The sequence below is a fragment of the Pipistrellus hanaki genome, assembly GCF_964339955.1.
Source record: "Pipistrellus hanaki genome assembly, chromosome: 6".
Classification (NCBI taxonomy): Eukaryota; Metazoa; Chordata; class Mammalia; order Chiroptera; family Vespertilionidae; genus Pipistrellus; species Pipistrellus hanaki.
Window position 1 is genome coordinate 14,479,069 of NC_140508.1, and position 26,815 is coordinate 14,505,883.

General features: G+C 45.1%; 1 protein-coding gene across 4 annotated transcripts in view; it reads left to right on the top strand.

Moving 5' to 3' along the window:
• KCNB1 (potassium voltage-gated channel subfamily B member 1) overlaps nucleotides 1-26,815 on the top strand; it is a 118,401-nt gene that overhangs the window by 87,085 nt on the left and 4,501 nt on the right. Inside the window, exons 3-4 of one of the 4 annotated variants that reach the window (XR_014795269.1) lie at nucleotides 2,864-5,281; nucleotides 8,877-13,592. Coding sequence is in view for 1 of the 4 variants with exons in the window: in XM_084887089.1 (XP_084743215.1) it covers nucleotides 2,864-4,864 (2,001 nt within the window). In the remaining 3 variants the exon portion in view is untranslated. Of the gene's footprint in view, nucleotides 1-2,863; nucleotides 13,593-26,815 lie in introns of those variants that run through there. The other 3 variants (XR_014795270.1, XR_014795268.1, XM_084887089.1) reach the window with 3 other exon arrangements.

Genomic DNA, 26,815 nt, shown 5'->3' on the forward strand with positions numbered 1-26,815 from the left:
ACTTCTGAGGGGAGGGTACAGGACACATGGATGGGTTTTAAAAGATGGATTGCAGTTCACTGGACATAGAGGAAGAGCACAGATGTGCAGAATAGACCAAGAGGTGCCTGTGGCTAGGGACAGGCGAGGAGATTGAGTACCTGTGGGAGGCGAGGCCAAAGAGAGGGGTTGGAGTCAAACGCAGAGGGACCTGGCAGCCATGTCCTGGTTGGGGATTCATTACAGGGGACAGAAGCCTCTCACACTCATCCAAACAGCAACGGTTTTCCCGTGCAGGATACAGAGGCAGTTCCTAAAGAGCAGGAAGCAAAGACTGGCTGGGCTGAGAGGAAGGGTGGGCTGAGATATTCCCCCAGGAGGAGAGCTGGCGCTTCTCAGACACTCGCTGTGTCCTGCTGGAAGCTGTCCTTAGCGTTCTGGATGTGCTGACACGTTTAATCTTCTCAGCAGCTCTCTGAGGTAGATGTTGTTATTATCATCCCATTTTGCAGATGAGGAAACCGAGGCTTCACGAGGTTAAATAACTGGCTCAAGGTAAGGACATAGTAGAGTTGGGACTTGAATCCAAAGTATTCTGACACCAGAGCCCAAGCTCTTAACTGCTGGCCTCTCCATCCTCTCTCCAACCTCCTGTGTCCTCACTGCTCCTTCTCTCTGCCCCTCCCCTTTATTCTCAGGCTCACCATTCATCCCCTGGATCCCTGAGCTCAGATTTTCAATGGTGGGATGGCTGATCCCAGTCAGGAACAGCCAGAACCAAATTGTTTTCTTTGTTTTTTGTTTGTGTGTGTGTGTGTGTGTTTAATATTTTTATTGATTTAAGAGAGGAAGGTAAAGGGAGAGAGAAATAGAAACATTAATGATGAGAATCATTGATCGGCTGCCTCCTGCACGGCCCTCACTGGGGATCAAGCCTGCAACCCTAGCATGTGCCCTTGACTGAAATCGAACCCAGGACCTTTTAGTCTGCAGGCCAAATCTCTATCCACTGAGCCAAACCAGCTAGGGCGGCAGGAACAAATTGTACAAGCATGGTGACCAGACCAGCCCTTCCGCAGGGGCAGTTGAAGGAGAGGGGCAAGTCTCTGAGAACAGGACAGAGGGGAGGGGCTGATAGACAAGTTTACAGGCTTTGGATTTGCTCCTGAAATGTCCTGGAAATTTAGTAAGCAGAGAAATGATGAGATGGTGGGATTGGATTTGTGGTTTTGAAGAAGACCCTGAGAGCAATTTGTCACATCTGCTTACATTTCTTTATAAACTATAGACAGGCCTAGGTTCCATTAGTGTCAACAAATGTCCAGTAAGTCCTTTCTCTGGGCCAAAACCTCTTCTTGGGGGCTCAAAGATAATTAAGACTTGACCCTTAACCTCAAAAAGTTTAAAGTCCCTGCCGAAACCGGTTTGGCTCAGTGGTAGAGCGTCGGTCTGCGGACTGAAGGGTCCCAGGTTCGATTCCGGTCAAGGGCATGTACATTGGTTGCGGGCACATCCCCAGTAGGGGGTGTGCAGGAGGCAGCTGATCGATGTCTCTCTCTCATTGATGTTTCTAGCTCTCTATCCCTCTCCCTTCCTCTCTGTAAGAAATCAATTAAATATATTTAAAAAAAAAAAAAAAAAAAGTTCGCCAAAACCGGTTTGGCTCAGTGGTGGAGCGACGGTCTGCGGACTAAGGGGTCTCGGGTTCGATTCCGGTCAAGGGCATGTACATTGGTTGTGGGCACATCCCCGGAAGGGGGTGTGCAAGAGGCAGCTGGTCAATGTTTCTCTCTCATCGACGTTTCTAACTCTCTATCTCTCTCCCTTCCTCTCTGTAAAAAAATCAATAAATTATATTTAAAAAAGAAAAAAGTTCATAGTCCCAATTGGGAATTAATAACATGGATCCGAGATGTCCATGCCCCCTGGAAATGGCCTGCAAAATCAGATGACTGTGTGTAGCAAAAGAGTCTATAGTTTCATCTGATTTCTAACTCAGCCTCAGGAGCTCATGCTCTGGGGTCAGACTGGCGCGGTGAAAGTCCTGGCTCCAGAGACAGAACACTTACTGGGGTTTTTGTGAGAATGAAATAAGGTATTGCATGGGAAGTGCTAAACACAGTGCCCAGCATACAATGAACACTCAGTAAGGGGTAACTATTGTTATTATCATTAGGCTCATGTGAAAACAGCCCCACCCCATAGTATTGGCAAACCACTGTTCTAGCTCACCAGTCAGCAAGCGATGGCCCACAAGTCCAATTCAGTTCCCTGCCTCTTTTTAAAAATATATATATTTTATTGATTTTTTACAGAGAGGGAGAAACATTGACCAGCTGCCTCCTGCACACCCCCTACCAGGAATGTGCACCCAACCAGTATACATGCCCTTGACTGAAATTGAACCTGGGACTCTTCGGTCCGCAGACAGACGCTCTATCCACTGAGCCAAACCAGTTTTGGCTCACTGCCTCTTTTTGTCAATAGTTTTATTGAAACACATCTACACGTGTTCATTTATGTATTATCTAAGGCTGCCTCCATGCTTCCACTGCAGAGTTGAGTAGTTGCAACAAAGAATTCACAGACTTCAAGGCCTAAAATATTTATTATCAGGCCCTTCGTAGAAAAAAAAATTGCCAACCCCTGGGCTAGATAATTAGCTTTAAACCATTTCAATTCTCCCAGACAGTTTCTACATCTGTACAATAAATGGACTTGAATAAATCATCTTTTTTAGCTCAACCACCCAGTTATAAAATGACTAGTGACATGTGAAATGGGAAATGCTCCTGAATGTCGAGGAGCACTCCGCAGACTCAGGGTATTAGAGTGATCATCTCTTGGTGGTTGATAACTAAATCCCACTCTCTTCTCCTCACAGATCCTTGCCATAATTTCCATCATGTTCATCGTCCTCTCCACCATTGCCCTGTCGCTCAACACGCTGCCCGAGCTGCAGGGCGTTGACGAGTTTGGCCAGTCCACGGACAACCCCCAGCTGGCGCACGTAGAGGCCGTGTGCATCGCGTGGTTCACCATGGAGTACCTGCTGCGGTTCCTCTCCTCGCCCAAGAAGTGGAAATTCTTCAAGGGTCCGCTCAACGCCATTGACTTGTTGGCCATCCTGCCGTACTACGTTACCATCTTCCTCACTGAATCGAACAAGAGTGTGCTTCAGTTCCAGAATGTTCGCCGCGTGGTTCAGATCTTCCGCATCATGCGTATCCTCCGCATCCTGAAGCTCGCGCGCCACTCCACTGGCCTCCAGTCCTTGGGCTTCACCCTGCGGCGGAGCTACAATGAGCTGGGTTTGCTCATTCTCTTCCTCGCCATGGGCATCATGATCTTCTCCAGCCTTGTCTTCTTTGCGGAGAAAGATGAGGAGGACACCAAGTTCAAAAGCATCCCAGCCTCTTTCTGGTGGGCTACTATTACCATGACTACTGTTGGCTATGGAGACATCTACCCTAAGACTCTCCTGGGGAAAATTGTGGGGGGGCTCTGCTGCATCGCAGGGGTCCTGGTGATTGCTCTTCCCATCCCCATCATTGTCAACAACTTCTCTGAGTTCTACAAGGAGCAGAAGAGGCAGGAGAAAGCAATCAAGCGTAGAGAGGCTCTGGAGAGAGCCAAGAGGAATGGCAGCATTGTGTCCATGAACATGAAAGATGCTTTTGCCCGGAGCATCGAGATAATGGACATCGTGGTTGAGAAGAATGGAGAGAATAAGGACAAAGTACAAGATAACCACTTGTCACCCAACAAATGGAAATGGACAAAGAGGACACTATCTGAAACTAGTTCGAGTAAGTCCTTTGAAACCAAGGAGCAAGGATCCCCTGAGAAGGCCAGATCATCTTCTAGTCCTCAACACCTGAATGTCCAGCAGTTGGAAGACATGTATAATAAGATGGCCAAGACCCAATCTCAGCCCATCCTCAATACCAAGCAGTCAGCAACACACAGCAAACCAAAGGAAGAACTTGAAATGGAGAGTATCCCCAGCCCCATAGCTCCTCTGCCCCCTCGTACAGAAGGCGTGATAGACATGAGGAGCATGTCGAGTATTGATAGCTTCATTAGCTGTGCCACAGACTTCCCTGAAGCCACCAGATTCTCCCACAGCCCTTTGATGTCACTCCCCAGCAAGACTGGAGGCAGCTTGGTCTCAGAGATGGGCTGGCAGGGAGCTCTGGGTGCCAGTGGTAGTAGGTTTGTGGAGGCCAACCCCACCCCTGATGCCAGTCATCACTCTACTTTCCTCATTGAGAGCCCCAAGAGTACCATGAAGACCAACAACCCCTTGAAGCTCCGAGCACTTAAAGTTAACTTCATGGAGGGTGAACCCAGTCCATTAGTCCCTGTACTGGGGATGTACCATGACCCTCTAAGGACCCGGGGGGCTGCTGCAGCTGCTGTCGCTGGGCTGGAGTGTGTCACCCTCTTGGACAGGCCCGTGCTGAGTCCAGAGTCCTCCATCTACACCACAGCAAGTGCTAGGACACCCGCCCGGTCGCCCGAGAAACACACAGCAATAGCATTCAACTTCGAAGCAGGTATCCACCAGTACATTGATGCAGACACAGATGATGAGGGACAGGTGCTGTACAGTGTGGACTCTAGCCCTCCCAAGAGCCTCCATGGGAGTACCAGTCCCAAGTTCAGTGTTGGGACAAGATCAGAGAAGAACCACTTTGAAAGTTCCCCCTTACCCACCTCTCCTAAGTTCTTAAGGCAGAACTGTATTTACCCTACAGAAGCATTGACTGGAAAAGCCCCAAGTGGTCAGGAAAAGTACAAACTTGAGAACCATATCTCCCCCGATGTTCGGGTGTTGCCTGGGGGAGGAGCCCATGGAAGCACACGGGATCAGAGCATCTGAACTACCCCACGTGGAGGAGAGACTTGTAGTGAGATCCAAAGAGGAGTGCTGCTCAGCTTACCTGCCACATAGCTTTTCTGCATGAACTCTGAAGCAGAAAGGCTCTGCAAAGTCCCCAGAAAGACGAGAGACTCCAGAGAAAGTTCCCTAATACCTTGAGAGTCACAGCAGGTCTATTGGAATGAAGTTGGCCAAGCCATAGACTATGGCACCTCCTTGTAACAACTCCACTGCCCTCTTTGGGAGATGACATGAGCAGAACTCACAGCCACCACTACCACATTCTAGACATAACCAAGGCCACCTACCCCCCATTCTTCTCTCATGGCCATCCATCAGCCTCTGAAAGCAACGTCTCTGATCCCTCCTGGCCTTGGCTGGAGAAGGATGCTGGAACACGTGGCTGATATTGAAAAAGTGAGTTGACTAATTTGGTATTGGGTGTTGCCTGGCCACCTCTAGGAACCCCTGTCCATCACCTCCTGGATGGATCCCACTGTTAGAAGGCTACAGAGAATGCTTGTGTCATGGAGAAATCTCTGCACCATAAGCCACAATCCCAGCGCAAAACCCATACTCAAATGTCTTCATTGACTTCGGTATTTCATAGTACTTGAGATTTTATTTTGAGATTTCATCAGGGTGAGTTGTACCACTTGTACTCCATTCTAATTGCCCCCTGGCTATCTGGGAAGGGCTCAGGAGGCAGGCACTCAGCCAACAGTATGAACTCTGAGCATTGCTTTAGGGTTGTAGAAGGAAAGCATTTTCTGTACATCACTAGTGTAGGCTCAAAAGATATGCAAGTGTCAAATATGCAAAAGAATAGCTTATTCAAAGAGACTGTATGCTACTGGATAACAGAATAAAATGATTTTTTTTTAACCTGCAACAATAAAGGGGCGGGAGGGGGAGTCCCCAAATGAAATGCCCTGTTCAGACTTTTGAATACTTCCTGCTGCGGCAGGGAAAGCATCTACTATAATAGAAATGCTTTTTTTGTTTCCTGTGGTATTCAAGTTTTTTAAAAAATTAAAATAAAAAGCACTTTATGTTTTTCAAAAATAGGTTCTACCAGGGATGGCATCACCATCTTGCACTTTAAAAGAAGCACTATTTCCCATGGGCCACTTTTTGGGACTCTGGTTGGGTTGTTGCTGTATGCTTGTGTCCCACCACCGTGGGTGATATTGTGCTGGTATTGCTGTCTGCCATGTCAAAGTCTGCAGGCGCCTTCCTGCCCCTCTGAAGCTTCCCCTCAGCCCTATTGCAAAGAAGGGTACCTGGCCCTTGAGTGGGGCTTCTCATAAAGTCATGTGTATAGAAACCAGGCGCATCTCAGAAGAAGACAGTAGACAGTTGGGCATGGGGTGTTTTCTTGTCAACCAGCTGTGGGTGTGTTTTCAGTGTCACTGTCTGTATTAAAAGCTCAGCTCTCCTTTCTGCAGCCATCAATGCAGCCAGTACAGACAAAAGCAATAAGTTCTAGTGTGTTTCTTGGTGTTGGTGTTCCTGTCCTAGTTTGATGCACTGACATTGGTCTACTTGAGTTCAGTCTGACAGCATGGTGTTGCTGGCTGTGCCTTGGTTCAGTAACACGGTTGAGCCACCGGTTAGCGTGATGCCATGCTGTGGGCCCATCTGTCAGTAAAGATAGCATGTTATGGATCTGCCTGTTTTCAAAGCAATGGACTGATGTTGTTCTCTTAATACAATTCTGATGGATGATGTCCCAAAAACAATAGTATATATCTGTCAATCATCAATTGTAACAGGCATGCGTCTTCCGGATGGAACGAAATGTGGTGTTGTTTAGCTGTCCTTCATACGATGTTATTGATCTGCCTGCTATTACAATGGCACGATCCACCTGTCTGTACACAGACATCACAGAGTCGTCCTGCCTGCTCTCCTCACAGTGGCATGAGGTTGGGCCGCCTGTCACAGATACGATGGCATGGGGTCATCCTACTGCCCTTAATGCGATGTGTATTCTTTGCTGAATACGCGCCTGGTTCACATTGCTTCTCAGCATCTCCAAGGACTGTGGATCTCTCCAGGAGGGGACAGTCCTGTTCGTTGCTGCATTGACAAAGAAAATGCGTGCCAGAGTATCTTGACTCTTCCAAAGTATCTTCCGAGTTCTCTGGCAGCAAACGCAAAGGGACAAAGAGAGAATGAGGTCATCCTGTGCTGGCGATACACCAGCGAGAAGCAGCAGCAGCGCTCCCAGGGGGCTTTGCTGAGCTCTCCGTGTGGGCTGGAGGCCTGTTGAGGAACGGCCCTGGAGCAGTCCTCCCTGGACCATCTCACGTGTCTCTTCTTTGTTTTCATCACCATCTATGTCCGCCATCAGCACAAATGTGAAAATTCAGGGAAAACAAACAAATGCTTTTTGATAAAAGTAAATAGTTGTGATTTCTGATTCAGATATTTTTAGAGCTGATGCTATCTGTAAAAATTAATAATAATAATAATAATGATATAGTCTATTTTACATATCAGGAAAGTGAACATGTTTAAATATAGCCATATATAGTGGGAAGGAACTTACCACCCCTTCTTCAAACCAAGGCATTTCATTTGTTGGTGGAAGCAGACGACAAGTGTTCAGATTGGAAATTCTTTCTTCCTTTTTTTTTTTTTATTAAAAAAAAATACTAATAACCAATTGGTGCAACTCTCCTTGTAACCAAAGGCCCTTTCTGCCTTGTGTGGTCATGCAGGAACTAGCCCTTCCTTCCTCGTGTGTTTTGTCTGATCTCAAAGTAGCATTTTATGGAGTCACTTTTGAAGGACGAATTCAGAAGTATCATGAAGAACCTACCTTTTCAGGCTGAACAGCCAGAGTCCTATAGAGTTCTTATAGAAACAAAATAATTGAAACTCAGCATATACTATGCTTAGAAAGTATTGTGCTCTGTTTTGTTTTTTTCCTTTTGCGTATGTATCATGGGGGTATATATAGCTTTTACCCTGGGCCCTATTCAAATAAAGTGCTGTGAGTTTACCCAGGCCCCCACCTGCCAGAAAGGAGCATACGGAAATTTTTAATATGTGTACATTCTACCTGAACCTGTGTACGTGCACTGGGAAATCTACCTGAGAGTCTCCACTGAGAAGATGTGGATGGAGGACAGGAAAGCAGTAGTTTTGGAAGCAGGTTACCACCTTACCTTGGTGGTCCAAATCGCACCCACTCCTGAGCCAATGAAAGCTGGGAGAAAATCAATCAACCCAAATAAATGAAACTGGGGGCTGGGGGTGGATGGAAGCCTGGTCCTTTTGGCGAACTCAACGAAACTTCTCTAGAACCCAACTGAACTTGACTTCCAACTTCCACCGTTATCAGAAAGGGCTAGGGACCAGGAAGCTGTGGCTCCCAGTCACACAGGGGACGGTCTGCGACCAGGGGGAGGGGGTGGGCAGCCTCTTTTCCTCTTTGGGTAAAGAAAAACAGCAGGACTTTGGTGCAGTAGATTTCTCAGTGCCTTCTTTAGGAATTTTATCTTAAGCACACTTAAATGGGGAAAGAAAAAGGAGGAGAGAACATTTGTCCCGGGAAGCCCCCTTTTTTTTAAAGGCACTGGGGATCAAGAACGAAGAATGAGATGGCAGGGAAGGCGGGTTGGGGGTGGGAGGCCAATATCCTGAGGAGGCCATTTCCTTTCAATCCACCTGGCTTGTCCCTGAGAATCGCTGGCAATACAGACGGCTTCAACCTGATTCCCAACCTGCCTTCCACTGTGTCTTGGTCACCGTAGCCTCATTTCTGCCCCTTCTCCTAAAAAGACCCACCTTTCTAAGGAGAGAAAAAAAAACCACATAGGACAGGATTCCTTTAAGTAAAGCTGTAATGTATTGTGGATGTTTGTAACTATTGTATATTTCTGTCTTGCTCCAAGTCACAACTGGAGTGTCTAATCCATGGGCAAGGGGAAAGTCAAAATTCACCATGGACAAGGGTCACGAAAGCCAGGTCTCTAGTTCTCTCCTTTCCTTGTTTCTCTAGCAACTAGTCCCAGGCTTCAGCCTCCAATCAAGGAACTTTGGATCCAATGAGAACACGGTGAAACGCCTCTGAGATTCTTTGGGGAAGGACTTTTTCTGTGGCTGCGAAGCTGGTAGGAGGAAGAAGGGGCTCGCCGGAGCCCCAGCAGGACAGCGGAGAGCCGCCAGCCCTGAGCTACACGTTCCTCGCCTCTCTCGGCCTGTATGACGGCATCCGAATGCTTCCCCTAGGCCAGCATGACCCAAAGCAGCCTGGCTACACCCAGAAATAAGTTGCCTCTGCATTTTCTGTTGCCACTTCTCTGGCTCTAGAAGTATCTGACGTGTAGGGCTACATCACAGGTTGTCCATGCATCTCAGAGTAGTCTATTTTTTGGTCCAGATAAATGTATGTCCTTTTAGCAAATCTATAATAGGGCCATGGAGTCTAATTTCGTTTGTAATATAGAATAGCATTTTTGGAGGTTTGTGGCTAGTCGTTATCATAGCTGATATCTTCTGGCCTTTTTTCATTGACTCCCATTGTCCCTAGGACTGCTTTTTCTTTTCTTCCTTTCGATTCTGATTTTCTGGGGGTGGGGACAGATTTTAGGGTCTGACTTCCTCATGCAGGCCTTTCCTGGCACGAGGCCTGGAATCTGTTGACACTATTCCTGTCTTCATTCTGTCTGTGTGTTTCTCCTATTCGTTGTTCTTAAGAACCCAGGGCACAGATGCACGATTGAGAGCAGATGACCCTCAAAATCAGGATGGGATGTGGGCTGGTTAGGCTGATTCCTACACACCTTTGGGGATCTGAGGGGACTGAGTCTTCTCATCCCCAAAGATTTCAGAACCAAAAATCTCACGTAAGCAAACTTCCCACTGGCATTTCTGAGACCCAGAACACACCCAGGCCCCTCCTGGCTGGCCTGCTGCCTTGTCCAGTGCCCTGCTCCCCACAACATCAATTGCATCCGAAGGACAGAGCATTTTCTGGTTCTTGAGAACATCGGAGAACATGCTGGGCTTTAGATCTCATCAATTTCTTATCAGTTCTTCTCAGCCCATTGCCAGCAGCCTCAACAGCAAACAGTGGCCAGACAGGCTTGCAGCCAAACCCCAAGAAGACGTCTCCCCAGAATCTGCCATCTCATCTCCCCTTCCCTTTCCAGCTGCTGGCTCCGGAGAACCAGGGATTGCTGGCAAAGTCAGATTCCACTCAACTAATTATCTGGACTGTCCTGATAATTAATTCCACCAGGTGGCTTCCAGCATTGGGTTGGCAGAGGACAGCTCACGAAGCAGGATCTTCAGCAAAAAAAAGTGATTTTTTTTCCATCCATCAACTCATGCAGGAAGAAGAAAGCTCAGATTGTCTCCAGTTTGCAATCATTTAGATTTTTATATCCCCACCACCCCACCACTACTACCACCTCACTGTCAGCTTCAGGGCTCTCACCTCCACCCAAATAGAAATCTGAGCCCAATCAGGACCCCCAAATGGCAGCGAATGATTCCCTTTAGAACGACCCCAAGAGGAAACGAATCCAAGTAGGAATCTATTCTTTTGGACCAAGACCCTAATCAAAATTTTCCCACCCCCTCCCCAAATTCCTGGTAGCCTGATTTGAACCAAAGCCCAACAAAACAGATGAGATTTGTTAAAACTTCTTCACAGGAACAAAGTTGTTTTTCCCAATAATGTGCTAGGTCTGATGCCTGGATAAGCAAACACCCTTGCTTATGGCTGTTTTCATGTAGGAAGAGGTTGCATAGTTTGGGTATCCATTCACTATCCCGGATTTTGTCTTAACCTGGAATTTCTTGGGAGTGCCCCAAAATTCCAACTTGAATAAATGGATTTGGAAGGGGCTCTGTTAATAGAGCAGCTCTCATCTTCACCTCTAACTCTCCATTCCTCCCTGCAAAGATTCTGAAGAGATCTAAAGGCTGGCCAGGATGGGTGGAGTGGGGCAGTTCGCCTGGACAAGAAATTACCTGCCTTCAGGATGGCTGCATGTGGGTCATTGAAATGTTCTCTTGCATGAGAAGGACAGAGTGGTTGATTTCAGCTCAAAGTCAGAAAGCACTTCTAGTAGGTGGGGCTGCCTAACCATGGAACTCAAGTGCCCTGTTGGGTAATGACCTCTGTGACAACACGGTGTTTAAAGAGAGGCTAGATGGTGTACAAAATGCATATTGCAGAGGGACCCTAGCATTGCACAGCAACTGGACTAAACAACCAGGGAAATTCTCTTTCTCCCTCTCTCTCTCTCTGTTTCCTGGTGTGTGTGTGTGTGTGTGTGTGTGTGTGTGTGTGTGTAGGTGGTTGATGGTTGGTGGTTTGAACATCTGGGAACAGACTCAAGCCACCAAGGCAAAGGCAAGGAGCACTGTTAACAGGAACTCAGATGTTGGAATTTGGAGCTCTCAGAGGGAGTTCTGGGTGGCACAGGATACCCTGTTCCCCACGCTCCGTATCTTGGACAATTTCAATGATCCTCTTGATCACCATCCAACCCATCCCCAGTGCCCTAGCAGGAACTACCCAGGGTGGGATAATACTCATGGTACCATCCCCCAGGCCAACCAAAAAGCAACCTCATCCCTGGCTGGCTGCCTCGCGGTACTTCAGCCCTTCTGCCCAGACTATGCCCTCAGAGACCTGAGGATTTCGGTACAAAAGACACAATTATCTTTTACCCACTAGCCACCTGTCTAATGAACAAACAGCCCAGGCAATGGCAAATGGCACTATTCCAAAAGGGCTTTTTTTCCCCCCTGGCAAATAAAACAGGAAATCCCATTCAAATCCTTTAGGGTTTTTTGTTTTCTTTTTCATTGACTTTATTGGGGTGACACACTTAATAAAATCATATAGGTTTTAGGTGTATAATTCTATAATACATCATCTGCATATTTTATTGTGTGTTCACCACCCCCAGTCAAGCCTATTCAAATCTTTTGAAAGTCCCCACCTAATGAAGTTAAATCCAGAAGGGCCAAAACAGGCGCCTATACCCCAGTTTTACAGCAAAACAAGGCTTCTGCTGCCTCCAGGCAAAAGGCCATCTCCCACATCTGTAGCCCCTTCCCAATGTCTGGATTCTGCATTCCTCAAGGAGAGCATTGGACAAAGAGGCTTGCAAGTCCCCCTTAATTTATATTTGGTGAGTCTGGAGGAGGTGGAGCTTCATCCTCTGGTGACCCCCAGTGCAGGCAGCCTCAGGTTGTTTTGTCACCAGATTAGGCAGGATATGCTTGAACGGATAGACCGAGCAGCTGCTAATTTCTAAGATCCCGCTCTGAGGCTCTGTCTTGAGGAATAACTAAGTCAATGTCTGCAATGACATTACAGTCCTGAAAAAAGGAGGGAAACTCCCAATTCTGTCCCATTAGGACGCTCTCAAGAGTTATGCATGCATCTCCCCACCCTACTTGCCTCCCTGAGCTGATCCAGGTTTGGAAAACCAGGCAGGAAGCACAGGAGAAGCTGCTCAAGAGATTTGGACCTCTCCTGGTCTTTACTAGGGCGTTGGGCTCTCTCTCTTAGATGACCTTGACCTCTGAGCTTGGTGTGCCTGCTAGGTGGGGAAGAGGAACATCAGCAGCTGCTCAGCTGGCAGCTGGCCTTTTGCTCCCCAGACCTATCCTGGCTTTAAGCCAAGGTCAAGAGCTGGGAACACCATTTTCTGCACCAGGAACTCAGGGTAATCCCCCAAGGTATGCCCTTGGCACATAGTGGTCACTCAACCTGTGTGTTTGAGTGAGTAAATGTGTAAATGATTAACTTCTGAGTGAATGAATGATGAGCGAATGTGTGAGTGAAAAGAGGAGCTTGTTAGTTCTTACCTGGCTGGAGGTAGTACTAACTGGGAAAGAAGGAGAAATGGGAGGCCCCTCCCATTAAAACCTGCAACAGCCCCACCAACAGCATCTGTTCTTTGACTCAATTGGGGACCAAGATGATGTCCAAATTGGACACTTGTCTGGCCTAAGGACCTTGGCCTTTTCGTTTGGGGCAGCCCCACCCTCCTTTCTTACTCTCCTACTCTGCATTTTCAACCCCATGCTCTAATTCAGCTCACACATAGCCCATAGATTTTCCAATGGCAAAGCCAAGGGTCCTGGACTTGCTAGGGGCAGGACTGTGGGAGCTGACATCTGGAAACTGGATTGCATTCCCTGAGCCATGGGAGTCCAGCTGGAAGAGAAGGCCAGCCTTTCCTCCAGCTTTTAGAGCCAAGGGATTTCCTTTGTTCTGAGCCCCAATGCCCCCATGGCAGCATGTGCCCGATCCATTCGCTAAGACCCTCTGTCTCTCCCAGAAACCGTGTGAGGTTGAGGCTTTTATGCCAGCAAAGCCATTCTGATCGCCCCACCCACGATGGGGGACAAGCCAATCACATTAGCCATAAATGACCAATGTCCTTAGATGCTTTTTTCTGGGGTTGTGTTCTTGGGTCCTGTTCATCTCTGGTCAGTTGACGTCTCTAGTCCTTCCTGTAAAAGTGAAATGAGCATTATACACACACACACACACACACACACACACACTCATGAGGAAACCAAACAACAAACAATCCAGTTTCTTTTTATGCATGTGATGAGACGAAATTGTGACCTTCACCTGCTGTCCTGTCTTGTAAAATATGTCCAAATGTTTAAGAATTTCTAAGCAAATGGTCCCTTAATGAAGTCTGCAGAGTTCAATAAAGAGGAATGGAGAAAACAAGCTTGGTGGTGTTTGTTTTATTTTCTAGGGGGCATGGGAAGGGAGAGGTGGGAAGGGCTACAGAGGAAGCTGAATTGGGGGACTTAGAGGGGGCAGCCCTGGCTTTTTCTCTTCACCTGAAAGATAGATTATGAAAATGTCACTGCCTTGTAATCCCAATGTGCAAAGAGTGGCAATCCACCCCATGCTGTGCTCACGGACCAAAGTTCCAAATTCTGGTCATTTGGCTCTCATGTCAATGATAACTGGGCCTTCCTGGCCTTACTGTCGCTCTCTCATAAAGATGTCTCACAATGCCTATAGGAGCCACACACATAACTCTTACAGTCCACCCCTTCTCCGCTCCGTTGTTCTCCGTGACACTTTCCACAATATTTTATGTATTTATTTTGTTTATTGTTCACCTCCCTCTAATAGAACATAAATTCAGAAACTAAAAAGCAAAGACTGGGGGGTGGGAGGGGGAGAGATAGAACAGAACATCCAAAGACTGTGAATGTGCATGTGTGTTTGTTTTTGCTTTATTTTACTCACACAAATAGTAACATACCATATACGTACCCTGCTCTGCACTTTGCTTTTCTCATTTCATACTGTGTATCTTGAAAATCATCCTGTACCAATACACAAAGCGCTTCCTTGTCCTTTTGTAAGCAGTAATCGCTCATCTCCTACAGTTGAATGTTCGGGTTGCTTCCAAACTTTGGTGTAACAAACAGAACTGAAATGAATGGCTTGTCAGTGGTTCCTATGGGTTCTGCCTTCAAAATAGATCTGGAATCTGCATTTCTTGCCCCTCCACTGCCACAGCTCTAGGCCGTGCCATCACTCTCTGTTGCCTAATGATGGCAGCAGCCTCCAGACCAGGCTCACTGTTTCGACCTATGATCCCTTTCAGGCTTTTCTCAACACAGTGGCCAGAGGGATTCTATCAACCTGTCACCCTGATTATATCACTTCACCGCTAAAGCCTTCCAAAGGCTTCCCATCACATTTTGAATAAAATCCAAAGTCCTTGGCATGGTCTGCAAGGCCATTTATCCCTAGGCTCCTGCCTGCCCCTTTGCTTTCACCCCTCTCCCTGCTCTCCCCTGAGGGTGTTCTGCTCCATTGTCACTGTCCTCCTCACTGTTCCTCAAACATGACCTCATGGGCTCACCTAATGCAACCCCTTTCCAGCCCCCATCCCAGATTCCTCTACCCTCACTGACCTCCTGTCTTATTACTCTTCATTTCCCTCACTCCCCTTCAGACATATTGGCCACCAGTCCATTTTCCAATGCACCAAGCATACTGCCACCACAGGGCCTTTCCTCTGGCTGTCCTCTCTGCCTGGAACATCTTTTCCAGGCTAGCCATATGGCTCATTCCATCGCCTCCTTCAGGTGTCATCTTAGCAACCCCTTTAGCTGACAACCCTGTTTATAATAACAACCTCCCCACCCCCAACACACACACATACACAAAAGTCTCATAACCCTTCCCCTTCTCTGCTTTATTGTTCTCCATAATACTTACCACCTTCTGACACACTTTATTATATTTATTTATTTTGATTATTATTTATCTCCCTCCAATAGAATGTAAATTTCTCCCTCTGGTAGAACATGAATTCAAAAACTGAAAAGCAAAGACAACAAAGACTGAAAAAACACACACAGAATATTCAAGGACTGTGGAACAACTAGAAAACATAACCATAACAGGGACACAAGAAACATGAGAGAAAAGAACAACAGAAATATTTGATACCATAATAACTGAGAATTTCAGCAAAGTAATGCCAGGCACCAAACTACAGATCCAGGAAGCTCAGATTAATACCAAAAAACTACACCTAGCCATAAAACAAGTCAAACTACAGAAAAATCAAAGATAAGAAAAAATCCTGACCTGCAAGAAACCAGAGGAAAAAACAGGTCAATGATAGAGGAACAAAGATAAGAATTACATTTGCTTTCTCCTCAAAAACTATGCAAGCAAGAAGACAATGAAGTAAGATACTTAAAGTGTTGAGAGGAAGAAAAAAGCCAGCAACCTAGAATTCTGTACCCTGAAAAATTATCTTTCAAAAGTGAAAGAGAAATAAAAACTTTTTCAGATAAACAAAAATTGAAGGACTTTGTTGCCAGCACACCTGCCTTGCAAAGAATGTTAAAAGAAGTTCTTTAGAGAGAGAGACAATGATATAGGTCAGAAATTTGGATCTATATCTAAGAAAAAGTAAGACCATCAAGAAGAACTAAATAAAGGTAAAATAAAAACTTTTCTTTTTCTAATTCTTAATTTCTCAAAAAAAAAATAACAATTTGTCCATATTAATACCAACAATGTATTCAATTTTTTATATATCTTGTGTATGTAATGTATATATGTTTATGTATGCTATATATAAGTGAAGTGAGTGACAGAAATGATACAAAAGACAAGAAGGAGAAATTAGAATTCTTTTGTTTTACTAGGTACTACACTACCCATGAAATGGTATGGTGTTATTTGAAAGTGGATTTATATTAGTTGTAAATGTACATTGCAAACACTAAGGCAACCACTAAAATGGTGTTTAGAAAAGTATAATTAATTTGCTAAGAAAGGAGAGAAAAATTGAATCATAAAATGCTCAATTAAAACCACAAGAAGCAGAAAAAGAATGGAAGACAAAAAATAGAAACAAAGGCAACAAATAAAAAGCAGTAACAAATATAACAGATATTAATCCAATATGCAATAATTATTTTGAATGTCAATGTTTTAAACATACCAATTAAAAGACAAGATTGTCAGAGTGGATCAAAAAACAAGACCCAATGCTATATACACCACATACACACACACACACACACACACACACACACACACCATTGCCTGTGAGTGCAAGTCTTTGCAGATGACTAGTGAGTTCACACAAAAAGCTGGCCTCACTGTACAGGTTTGAAAAAAGCACACAGACTTGAACAGTTAGCACCCTCCAAAAGAAAGCAAATGAGAGACTGTCAGCACCTGAACCATCCGGCTCAGTGATTGAGCATTGACCTATGAACCAGGAGGTCATGGTTTGATTCCCTGTTGGGGCACATGCCCAGGGTTGCAGGCTCAATTCCCAGTAGGAGGTGTGCAGGAGGCAGCGATCGATGATTCTCTCTCATCATTGATGTTTCTATCTCTCTCACCCTCTCCCTTCCTCTCTCTACAATCAATTTTATTTTTTATTTTTAAAGAATCTTAAGAACCTTAATCTTAAAAACCTCCCCTTCTTCCCAAAGTTATAAGAAATGTGGACAGACGCTCCCATAGAAAAGGCCTGGGAAAGCCTCTGAATCCCTAGTGGCTGGCAGGTAAATATTTTTTTCCCCCAAAGGTCACTGCTTCTTCAAATCTGGACAGCAATGCAAATTCTTAAGGAATGAAATAAAAAAATCAAGAAACACAATTATTTTCATGTAACTGACCCGAAAGATATGGAGATCTATAATTTCCTGATAAATAATTCAAAATTACTGTTTTAAGGAAGCTCAGTGAGCTATAAGAAAACACAGAAAGACAAATCAACAAAATTTAGAAAACAATACCAGGAGATAGAAATCATAAATAAAAAATAAAAATTAAAAAAAAAGAACTAAACAGAATTCTGGAGCTAAAGAACACAATCAATGAAATTAAAAACACAGCCAAAACAGGTTTGGCTCAGTGGATAGAGCGTCAGCCTGCAGACTGAAAGGTCCCAGGTTCGATTCCGGTCAAGGGCACATACTTTGGTTGTGGGCATATCCCCAGTATGGGGTGTGCAGGAGGCAGCTGATCGATGATTCTCTCATCCATGTTTCTAACTCTCTATCCCTTTCTCTTCCTCTCTGTAAAAATTCAATAAAATATATTTAAAACACACACACACACACACACACACACACACACACACACACAATGGAGAACATAAACAGGAGACTTAAATAATCCAGAGAACGAATTTCTGAACTCAGAAACAGTTCATCTGAAAGTATCTTGTCAGAGGAGTGCAATGAAAAAGAGTGAAGAAAGCCTACATAAATTATGGAATATCATCAAATGAAACAATTTATGCATTATAGGAGCCCCAGAAGGAAAAGAGAAAGAGAAAAGGCAGAAAGTTTATTTAAAGAAATGTGGCTAAGAACTCCCAAATCTGGGGAGAGATATAGACATCTAAGTTAATAAAGTTTATATGTTTCCAAATAGATTTGACCCAAAGAGATCTTCTCCAATACACATTAAAATAAAACAGTCTAAAATTAAAGACAAAGAGAATTTTGAAGGCAGCAAGGGTGGAAAAAGAACTTGTTAAGATTAATATACAAAAGTCAACCTCTTCCTACATATCAATCATAAACAAGTGAAATTTGAAATTTAAAAAACACAATTCTATTTACATTAGCACACCAAGAAAGTAAATAGGTGTAAATCAACAAGGATATATGTGATCTATATGAGGAAAACTACAAAAGTATGATGAATAAAATTTAAAAACTAAATAAATGGAGAGATTTTCTATGTTTATGGATATGAAGACTTGATATTGTCAAAATGTCAGTTGTTCCCAACTTGACCAATGGATTTCATGCAATCCCAGTCAAAATCCCAGCAAGTTATTTTGTGGATATCAACCAACTGATTCTAAAATTTATATGGAGAGCTTTGCACAGTGGCAGTATCATAGCTAATGAGGTTTATTCTAGGTGCAATTATTGCTTTAAAAGAGAGAGAGAGAGAGAGAGAGAGAGAGAGAGAGAGAGAGAGAGAGAGAGAGAGAGAGAGGAGAGAAAATAAAATAAAATTTATATGAAGAAGTAAAAGATCCTGAATAGACAATGCAATATTGAAGAGGAGCCAAGTTGGAGAACTGACATTACCCAACTTCAAAGCTTAACTATACAGTAAAGCTGCAATAATCATTCACTAAACTCATACTGGCACCTTCATGTCAGCTGTGGGTAAGTATTGCAATCCTGAGATAAATTAAGATATTTTTCCCTCCTTTATTTCCCCTTCCTTCCTTCTTTTCTTCTTTCCTTCTTTTCTTCCTTTTCTCCTTCCTTCCTTCCTTCCTTCTTTCCTTCCTTCTCTTTCTTCATTTCCCCTCCTTCACACCTTCCTTCTTTCCATAACATCTATTGAGAATGTCATGTGCTGGGAATCCCAGGGGCAGTCCAATGAATTCCACAGACCCCTTCTCAGAATAATAATTTTAATTGCATAAAAAATACATAGGTTTACAAAGGAACCAAACACTATTGAAATTCAATTATTAAAATGTTTTTTAATATGTGACATAACAATATGTTCTTATCAAAATAATAAGCTCTAGCCCTAACTAGTTTGGCTCAGTGGATAGAGTGTTGGCCTGAGGACTGAAGGGTCCCAGGTTCGATTCCAGTCAAGGACATTACCTTGATTTCAGACACATCTCCAGTAAGGAGTATGGCAGGAGGCAGCTGATCAATGTTTCTCTCTCATCGATGTTTCTCTCTATCCCTCTGCCTTCCTCTCTGTAAAAAATCAATAGAACATTTTTTTTTTAAATCACAAGACCTAGCAATGGATATAATAACAAGATCTAGCAGTGGGTATAGTAATCATAATTTCAAGCTAGTGAAGAGCATAAATGCCACTTTGAGCTATCTTCAACAGCTCTAATCTATGATTTTTATTAGTGACAATGTCACAAGTACTGCTAATACTACCATAATTTGTTGCCTTTATTCATAACTGAAGGAAGGACAACATTTCAGTTAGAAATCAGACCCACCCAAGTTCACAGACCGATCCCTGAATTAAGTGAAATCTATTTCATGGGTCATAGCACTCTTTTAATCAATGAATAATTTAGACAAACTAGGCCAGAATGAATAGATCAGGATGCAATGCTCATAATAAAGGTGAGTATAGACTTATGAAACTTTCATTTCAAGTGTGTGTGTATGTGTGTGTGTGTGTGTGTGTGTGTGTGTGTGTGTGTGTGTGTATTACAGGTCATGATGCTAAAATACTTCCTGCAACTCATGGTTAGAAATATCTGAGAAGGCAGGCCCAGCACAGCCACTGCCACATTGCAAATGCAAACATCCTAGTCCTTCCCTCTGGGCCCCAGTCAGCCTTGGTTGGCCCCTGTCTGCCCTTCTGCCAACACACAGGACCCAAGTTCAAAAAAAGCTGTGTTGTCAGTGGCTGCACAATTATTTCCGCCCGCCTCAGGGAGAGGAGCAGGTGTAGCGATGCTCATGTCCTGAGCTCATCGCCTGTCTGGGAACATGCCCCTCCTGATGGCCACATGTTCCCCCAGCAAATATGAGGAGGGCTGTTTGTGAGGAGCCAGCTGGCGGCATGTCTGGAGGTGCCAGGATGCAAAGGTCTGTGGCTAATTAAACCACCTCGAGACACTGTGGGGAACTCAGGCCAGGCAGATATTTCTGAGCTTTTCTGTATGTGTGTTCTTCCAATTCCCAATCCTGGATATCAAAGGAGAGAGTCCGGGAAGGGATATTGGAACCAGAAAAACAAAAGGTCTAAGACAGTGTTTCCCTAAGTGTGGTACGCGTACCCCCAGGGGTACAGGAAGAGTTTGGTGGGGGTACGTGTTGCACCGGAGTTTGGTGGGGATATGCACTGCACCGTGCTTAGCTGCGCCTAATTCTACGTTCTCATGTGTACGAAGGGTACTCAGCGTTACGAAAATTATAGAAGGGGTACACATATGTCAAAAGTTTGGGAAACACTAGTCTAAGGGAATCTACTCTTTGGTCTCCAAAGGGGAAGGAGGCCTGACACTCTGCAGATGGAGGTTGAGGGAACAAATTCTTTGTCGGATTGTTGGCACGGAGCCCTGTGTAATCAAGAGGAAATTATTAAAGGGGAAGGTGGGCTTGGGGGGATTTCAAACTGCAGCTCAATCCAGTGGTTCAGAAGAAAAACATGGGTGTCTGAAGCAGCTGAGGTCAAATTCTGGCGACACCACTTCCTTGCTGTGTGACCTAGGGCAAGCCATTTTCCCTCTCTGATCCTTGGTTGTCTAGTCTGTAAAATGGGAAAATAATGTCATCTACTTCAAGGGACTGCTGGAGGGTTTCAGTGAAAAGATATAAAACACTTAGCCCAAGGCTTGGAATACCGTGAGAGCTCAATTATGGAAGCTCTCGTTGTTACCGTCATTATTATTCCCACTGCGGCCTGGTGTCTACATCTGTTCCTTAATGAGATTTATCATCCAGGCTGGCCTTCTCACAATGCCAGAAATCATGAGACATAAAGCCATACTAGTTAGCATTTATTGTGTGCCAGGTACAGTTCCGGGCACCTCGCATGCATTTGCTAATTAATTCTTAGCAGCAACCCTATGTAATAAAACCTATGGAATTACCATTATGGGTGCCATATGGGTGCCATCATGAATTTGTCATCAACAACAACTGTGAAGTTGTCATCATTCTAATCTTACAGATGGAGAACCGGTTATCTATTGCCGCATTAACCAGCTATTCCAACACCTAGTGGCTTGAGACAACAATAAGCATCTGTTACCTAACCGTTTCTGTGGCTCAGGAATTCAGGGGTGGCTTAGCGGCACGGTTCTCTGAGGAGAGACAGTCAGGATGTTGGCTAGGGCTACTGTCATCTGAGGCTTGACTGGGGCTGAAGGATCCGCTTCCAAGGTGGCTCCCTCACATGGCCAGAGGTTGACTTGAAGCTGTTGGTGTGCATCCTTAGCTCTTCCCAGAAAACCTTTACGGTGTTTCTGGAATGTTCTCCCAATATGGCTGAGGGATTCCCCCGGAGTGAGTGATCCCAGAGAAAGACAGAAGCTGCAATGTCTTTATCCCCCCAAGTTTTTTTTATTTTGGAAAAGCACACATAACCCAAATATTACCATCTCCAGCCATTGTAAGTGTACAGTTCAGATATTAAGTAGACTCCTATTGTTGTGCAGCCATGACCACCAGTCTTCTCCATAAATTTCAACTTGCGAAGCTGAAATTCTGTACCCACTGAACAAGAACTCCTCATCCCCTCTCCCCATGTCCTCTGGCAACCATTCTATCCTCTGTCTCTATGAATTTGACCATTCGAGCTACCTCATGTAAGTGAGTCCTACTGTCTTTTTGTGACTAACTTATTTCACTCAGCATAAGGTCCTTCACATTCATCCATGAGGTGGTAGCAGTATGTGTCAGAATCCTCTTCCTTTTCTATTGTCACTGTGTCTTTTTACTATCCCACCTTGGAAGTCACACACACTGTCGCTTCTCCAACATGTTATTGTCACACAGGTCAGCCCTCTTCACTGCAGAAGGGACGATACAAGGAAGTGAATTCTAGGAGACAAAAATCATTGGGGTTCATCTTTGAGCCCTGCTATTCCAGAATGGAGTTCCCAGAGGTTTAATGATTTATCTCACATCACACAACTGGCAAGTGACAGACCGGGATTTGAACCCAGATCACATGACATGAGGGCAATGGTGTCCCTGCCCCCCTATCCACACCTCAACATGGCTTCCCTGATGAAGGGAGAGGCACCTGATGAGTGGAGGGTCCCTCAGCAGAAGGTCAGGAGGCCTGGGTTGAAGTTTCAGATCTGGCAGTAACTCACCATGTGACCTCGGGCGAGTCACTGCCCCTGTCTGGGCCTCAGTTTCCTTATTTGTCAGGCAGGGGCAACAATAACTACTTCGCATGATGTTGAGGTGAATAAAGAAAATGAATACATTCGATAAAGCTTAGTCCACAGACAGATATGCAGAAAGAATGCATTTTCTTCTTTTAAGCTTTTTTTCAATGTTTATTTACTAGATAATAATCCCATATGGTACCAACTGGAAAGGTATGAAAAGATCTGCAAGAAAAATACCCCTCTCACTCAGTCTACCAGCCACCCAGTCTCCCTCTCCAGCGGCAACTACTGTTACTAGTTTCTTGTTGAAATATCACAGTTCTTTATTTTCTTAAACCAACCTAATTCCCAAGAACCTGCTGAGCCAGGGAGCCTGGGTCCCACCTGGCACCAAGGCATGGAGGGTGGAGGAGGACAGGGCCTTCTAGTTATCACTTACCTAACCACCTTAGTGACTTTGGGGATACTCCTTGTCCCGGGCATGTAGAACCCTGAGAGCCAAGGGGAGGAGCTGGGATTTGAACTCAGGTCTGGAGCCCGAGTTCTGAAGCATTTCATTCCTCCACTGAGTTTAGGAGCTGGCTCCTGGCAGCATGAGAGAGAACATCAAAATTGCAAGCATGCAATTGCCCCACAATAAAGAATAGCACTGCCTCTTGCTGGAGTGATATGCATGACTTAAAGTTGTGACCATGGGTAATGTGAAGCTATTAGGAATTCTTCAGCTATCATGTAAAGTTAAAATAAATAATTCTACACACAGCTGAGGCACTGCGGAGGTTTTGCCGACCCCTTCCCGCATCAAAAGCAAGACCATGTGTTTCTTCTGGACTCCCACGCCTCGGAGCCTGCTCCGTCACAGCCCTTCCATCACCAGGCTCTTACCCTCTGGGTCTTAGGTGATCTAGTTAACCCAGAAGATAGGAGAACCAGACAGCCTGAGTTCCAGTCCTGGCTCCTCTACTTTCTAACTTATGTGACCTTGGGCAAGTTACATCACGTCCCTGTGCTTTATGCGCTGGACCTGGTAACAATAGTCCCAAGAACCATAGTGAGGACTAAGCGTGTTGCCTTGTAAAGTCCTTGTCACAGTCCCTGAATGTTAGTTACTGTGGCTTGTCCCTCACCTTGTCAAGCAGGGTGAACAACGTGGAGTTTTCTCTGAGAGCTGTGCTCAGCCCTTGGTGGGTTTAAGCCAGGGAGCAACGTAGTCCTCACGTCCCAGAGCCTCCCCTACAATGAGAATGGTCCCAGCCTAAACCAGGAGGCACCTGCTCATTTAAGGCAAGGTCCGAACTCAGCCTGGAGCAGCCCGGCCTGGATCACTACATTCATCCATCCATGTCTCCGCCTCCTTGCAAGCCAGCCAGACTCGAGACCCCATTAATATAAATGAAGCCCTTTGCTGACTTGATTTCCAAATTAGTCCAGCCGATCAAGATCTCTATTCCGGGAAATGTGAAATTTATGTAATGAAAATTAAAAGAGAAACTGGAGAGGCAGCTCCTTAAGTGCCTTCTTCCCCGGGTGAGTGAGCCAGGTCTGTGCCTCTGGCAGGAGATGGATGGAGGCGCCACCCGAGGCTGCTGCAGCCTGTGACCTGCAGGGAGGCAGGGAGCACGTTGGCTGCAGGCTGAGGGTAAAGCCCTCAGACCCCCTTTCTTCCCTCAAAAACAAGAGCCGGGATAGATAATAGTTCATATTCACTGGTAGATGCACAGCCCTGTTGTAAGCACTTTAGTTTCACTGGTTTATCTCACTTAACCCTCACAACAACCTGAGGGGTCAGGCAATACTCTTTTCCCCATTTTCAAGATGGGGAAGGAAAACTGAGGCTTCTATTGGAGTGATTACTTGATCAAAATCACCCAGCAAAAATAGTGGCCCAAATGGGACTCAGGTCTTTTCTCTTTTAACCCCACAGACCTTCTTGTCCAGAACTCAGACAATGTGGAATAGAAGAAAAGCTCTGGAGTCAAAGAAACCTGGGTTCAAATCCAAGCACCAGCTACTGACCTGCTGGGTGACCTTAGACAAGCCACTTCCCTCCCTGCGGCTCACCTCCTTTATCATCATAGCCCTTTCGCCAAGGGGTTTACGTCTGAATTACAGGAAATGACACGTAGATATCCCAAGCACAGGATTTCAGATGCTCTCTCAAACTGTTGTGTGTTTTTTTTAAAGAAGGGAAAATGTGCCGAGACCGGTTTGGCTCAATGGATAGTGTTGGCTTGGGGACTGAAGGGTCCCGGGTTCGTATCCGGTCAAGGACATGTACCTTGGTTGCGGGCATATCCCCAGTAGGGGGTGTGCAAGAGGCAGCTGATCAATGACTCTCTCTCATCGATGTTTCTAACTCTCTATCTCTCTCCCTTCCTCTCTGTACAAAATCAATAAAATATATTAAAAAGAAAGAAAGGAAGAAAGAAAGAAAGAAAGAAAGAAAGAAAGAAAGAAAGAAAGAAAGAAAGAAAGAAAGAAAGAGAAAATGTAACCTCTTAGAATGAAGAAGCATGCTCTTAGGGTAATGGTTCAGGTATGGTTAGATCCAGGGGCTCCAAAGATGTCATAAGGGCTCAGTTGAGTGTGTGTTTTTTCCTCTCTCTCCACATAGTAGACCCTCACTAAGAGCTCCAGGGAAATGGCACTATTACAGCTAGAAATGTTGGTTCAAAAAGAGCTTTTTTTTCCCCCAACAGGGCAGCAAAAGTCCCAGGACTCACTCTGATTGGACCACCTCACTCTGACTGATCCATTGGTTATGGATCATATACTCATCCCATAACCAATCTCTACAGCCCAAGGGATGGACTATGTTGATTGGGCCACCTGGGTCACACGCCCACCGCTGGAGCTAGCGGGAAGACTGCAGAAAGCCCCAGTTGAACCACTTATGAACGCTAACACTACAGGTGGAGAGAGTGAACATTGACAAGGGATGTTGCTTAAGACGGCAGGAGGAAGTGACCTCATAACCGGCAGCTGCAGGTCCAGCTTCCAGCTCCTAGAGGGGCAGCTCTCAGACTTGGGTCTGACCTTCTGCATGCGGTGAGAGTAGAAAAACTAGCAATAATAATATATGTCCTAGCCTTAGCCAGTTTCACTCAGTGGATAGTGTCAGCCTGTGGACCAAAGGGTCCTGGGTTTGATTCCGCTCAAGGGCACGCACCTTGGTTGCAGGCTCCTCCCTGGTCCAGATTTGTGCAGAAGGCAACCAAACGATGTGTTTCTCTCCCTGGAAGTTTCTCTCTGTCTTCCCCTCTCTCTTCTCTTCCTAAAAATCAATGAAAAATAATATCCTCGAGTGAGGACTAACAAAAAAATAATTTTTTAATATTAATAATATATTCCCTAGATCCTTCACATATATTAATCAGCCTAATCTTCACATGTAAAAGAGAGGTTACTATTACCATCAACATTTCCATTTCACAGGTGGAAAACTAAGGCAAAGAGCTACTTCCGTAAGGTCAAATGACTATTGACTGACAAAGCTGAAAACATATATGGCAAAGCCATGACCACAACCGTCATGTCGGATGCCCTGTGAATGAGCAAGGGCCTGGGTTCAAAGCCTCTTAGGCATGCTGGGCTGAAGCTCACGCCTTATGTAGCGGGCACTGGAACCCAGCTCCAGCCCCTTGTTGGCAGCACCTGGAAAGGTGGACCCACTATGGCAAGATGTTCTAATTTTCCCAAAGACATCAGAGTTTTATGTGAACTCTGCCGACTTCAAAATGTGGACTCTTTTGTTTAATTGAAACACCAGGCAATCCAATAAATCAGCATCATTCTCGATGTCTAGGTGGGACCAGCTACAGAATTGGCAGGGCCCAGTGCAAAATGAAAACTCGGGGCCTTTTGTTCAAAAATTATTAAGAATTTAAAGACAGCCCTGACCGGTTTGGCTCAGTGGATAGAGCGTCGGCCTGCGGACTGGAAGGTCCCAGTTCGATTCTGGTCAAGGGCAGGTACCTTGGTTGCGGGCGTGTCCCCCGTGTGGAGTGTGCAGAAGGCAGCTGAATCAGTGTTTCTCTCATCGATGTTTCTAACTCTCTATCCCTCTCCTTTCCTCTCTGTAAAAAAGAAATCAATAAAATATATTTAAAGGAAAAAAAGAAGAAAGAATTTAAAGACAGTGGCTGCAAAGCTTTATACCAAACAACTGACGGGTTGCACATCCATGGGGCTAGTCCTGCCCCTAAGTAATCCTACATACTTGTTGAGGCAAAATGGACACGACCCCTACAAGGTGTCAGGCGTGGCTTTATATTAAAATAGGAAACCATTTCAAGCACTCACTATGTGCTGCCACTGTGTGTACTGATACGTTTACACCTTGCAGCAGCGTTATTATACTATTATTCCCATTGTCCAGATGAGGACATTGGGCTTAGGGAAGTGAAACCATTTGGTACGTGATAGAATTATCTGAGCTGTGCAGGGATGAGGGGAAATGAATGGGAAGGGATAGAGTTATTTATCCCTCTTATTAAGAGGGAGAGAAAGACAAGAGGAAACGCAGCCATCTGGGCCTGTCTCCCAAATGGGGTTGCATTCAGGTCTCTGCCACGACCGACCGTAT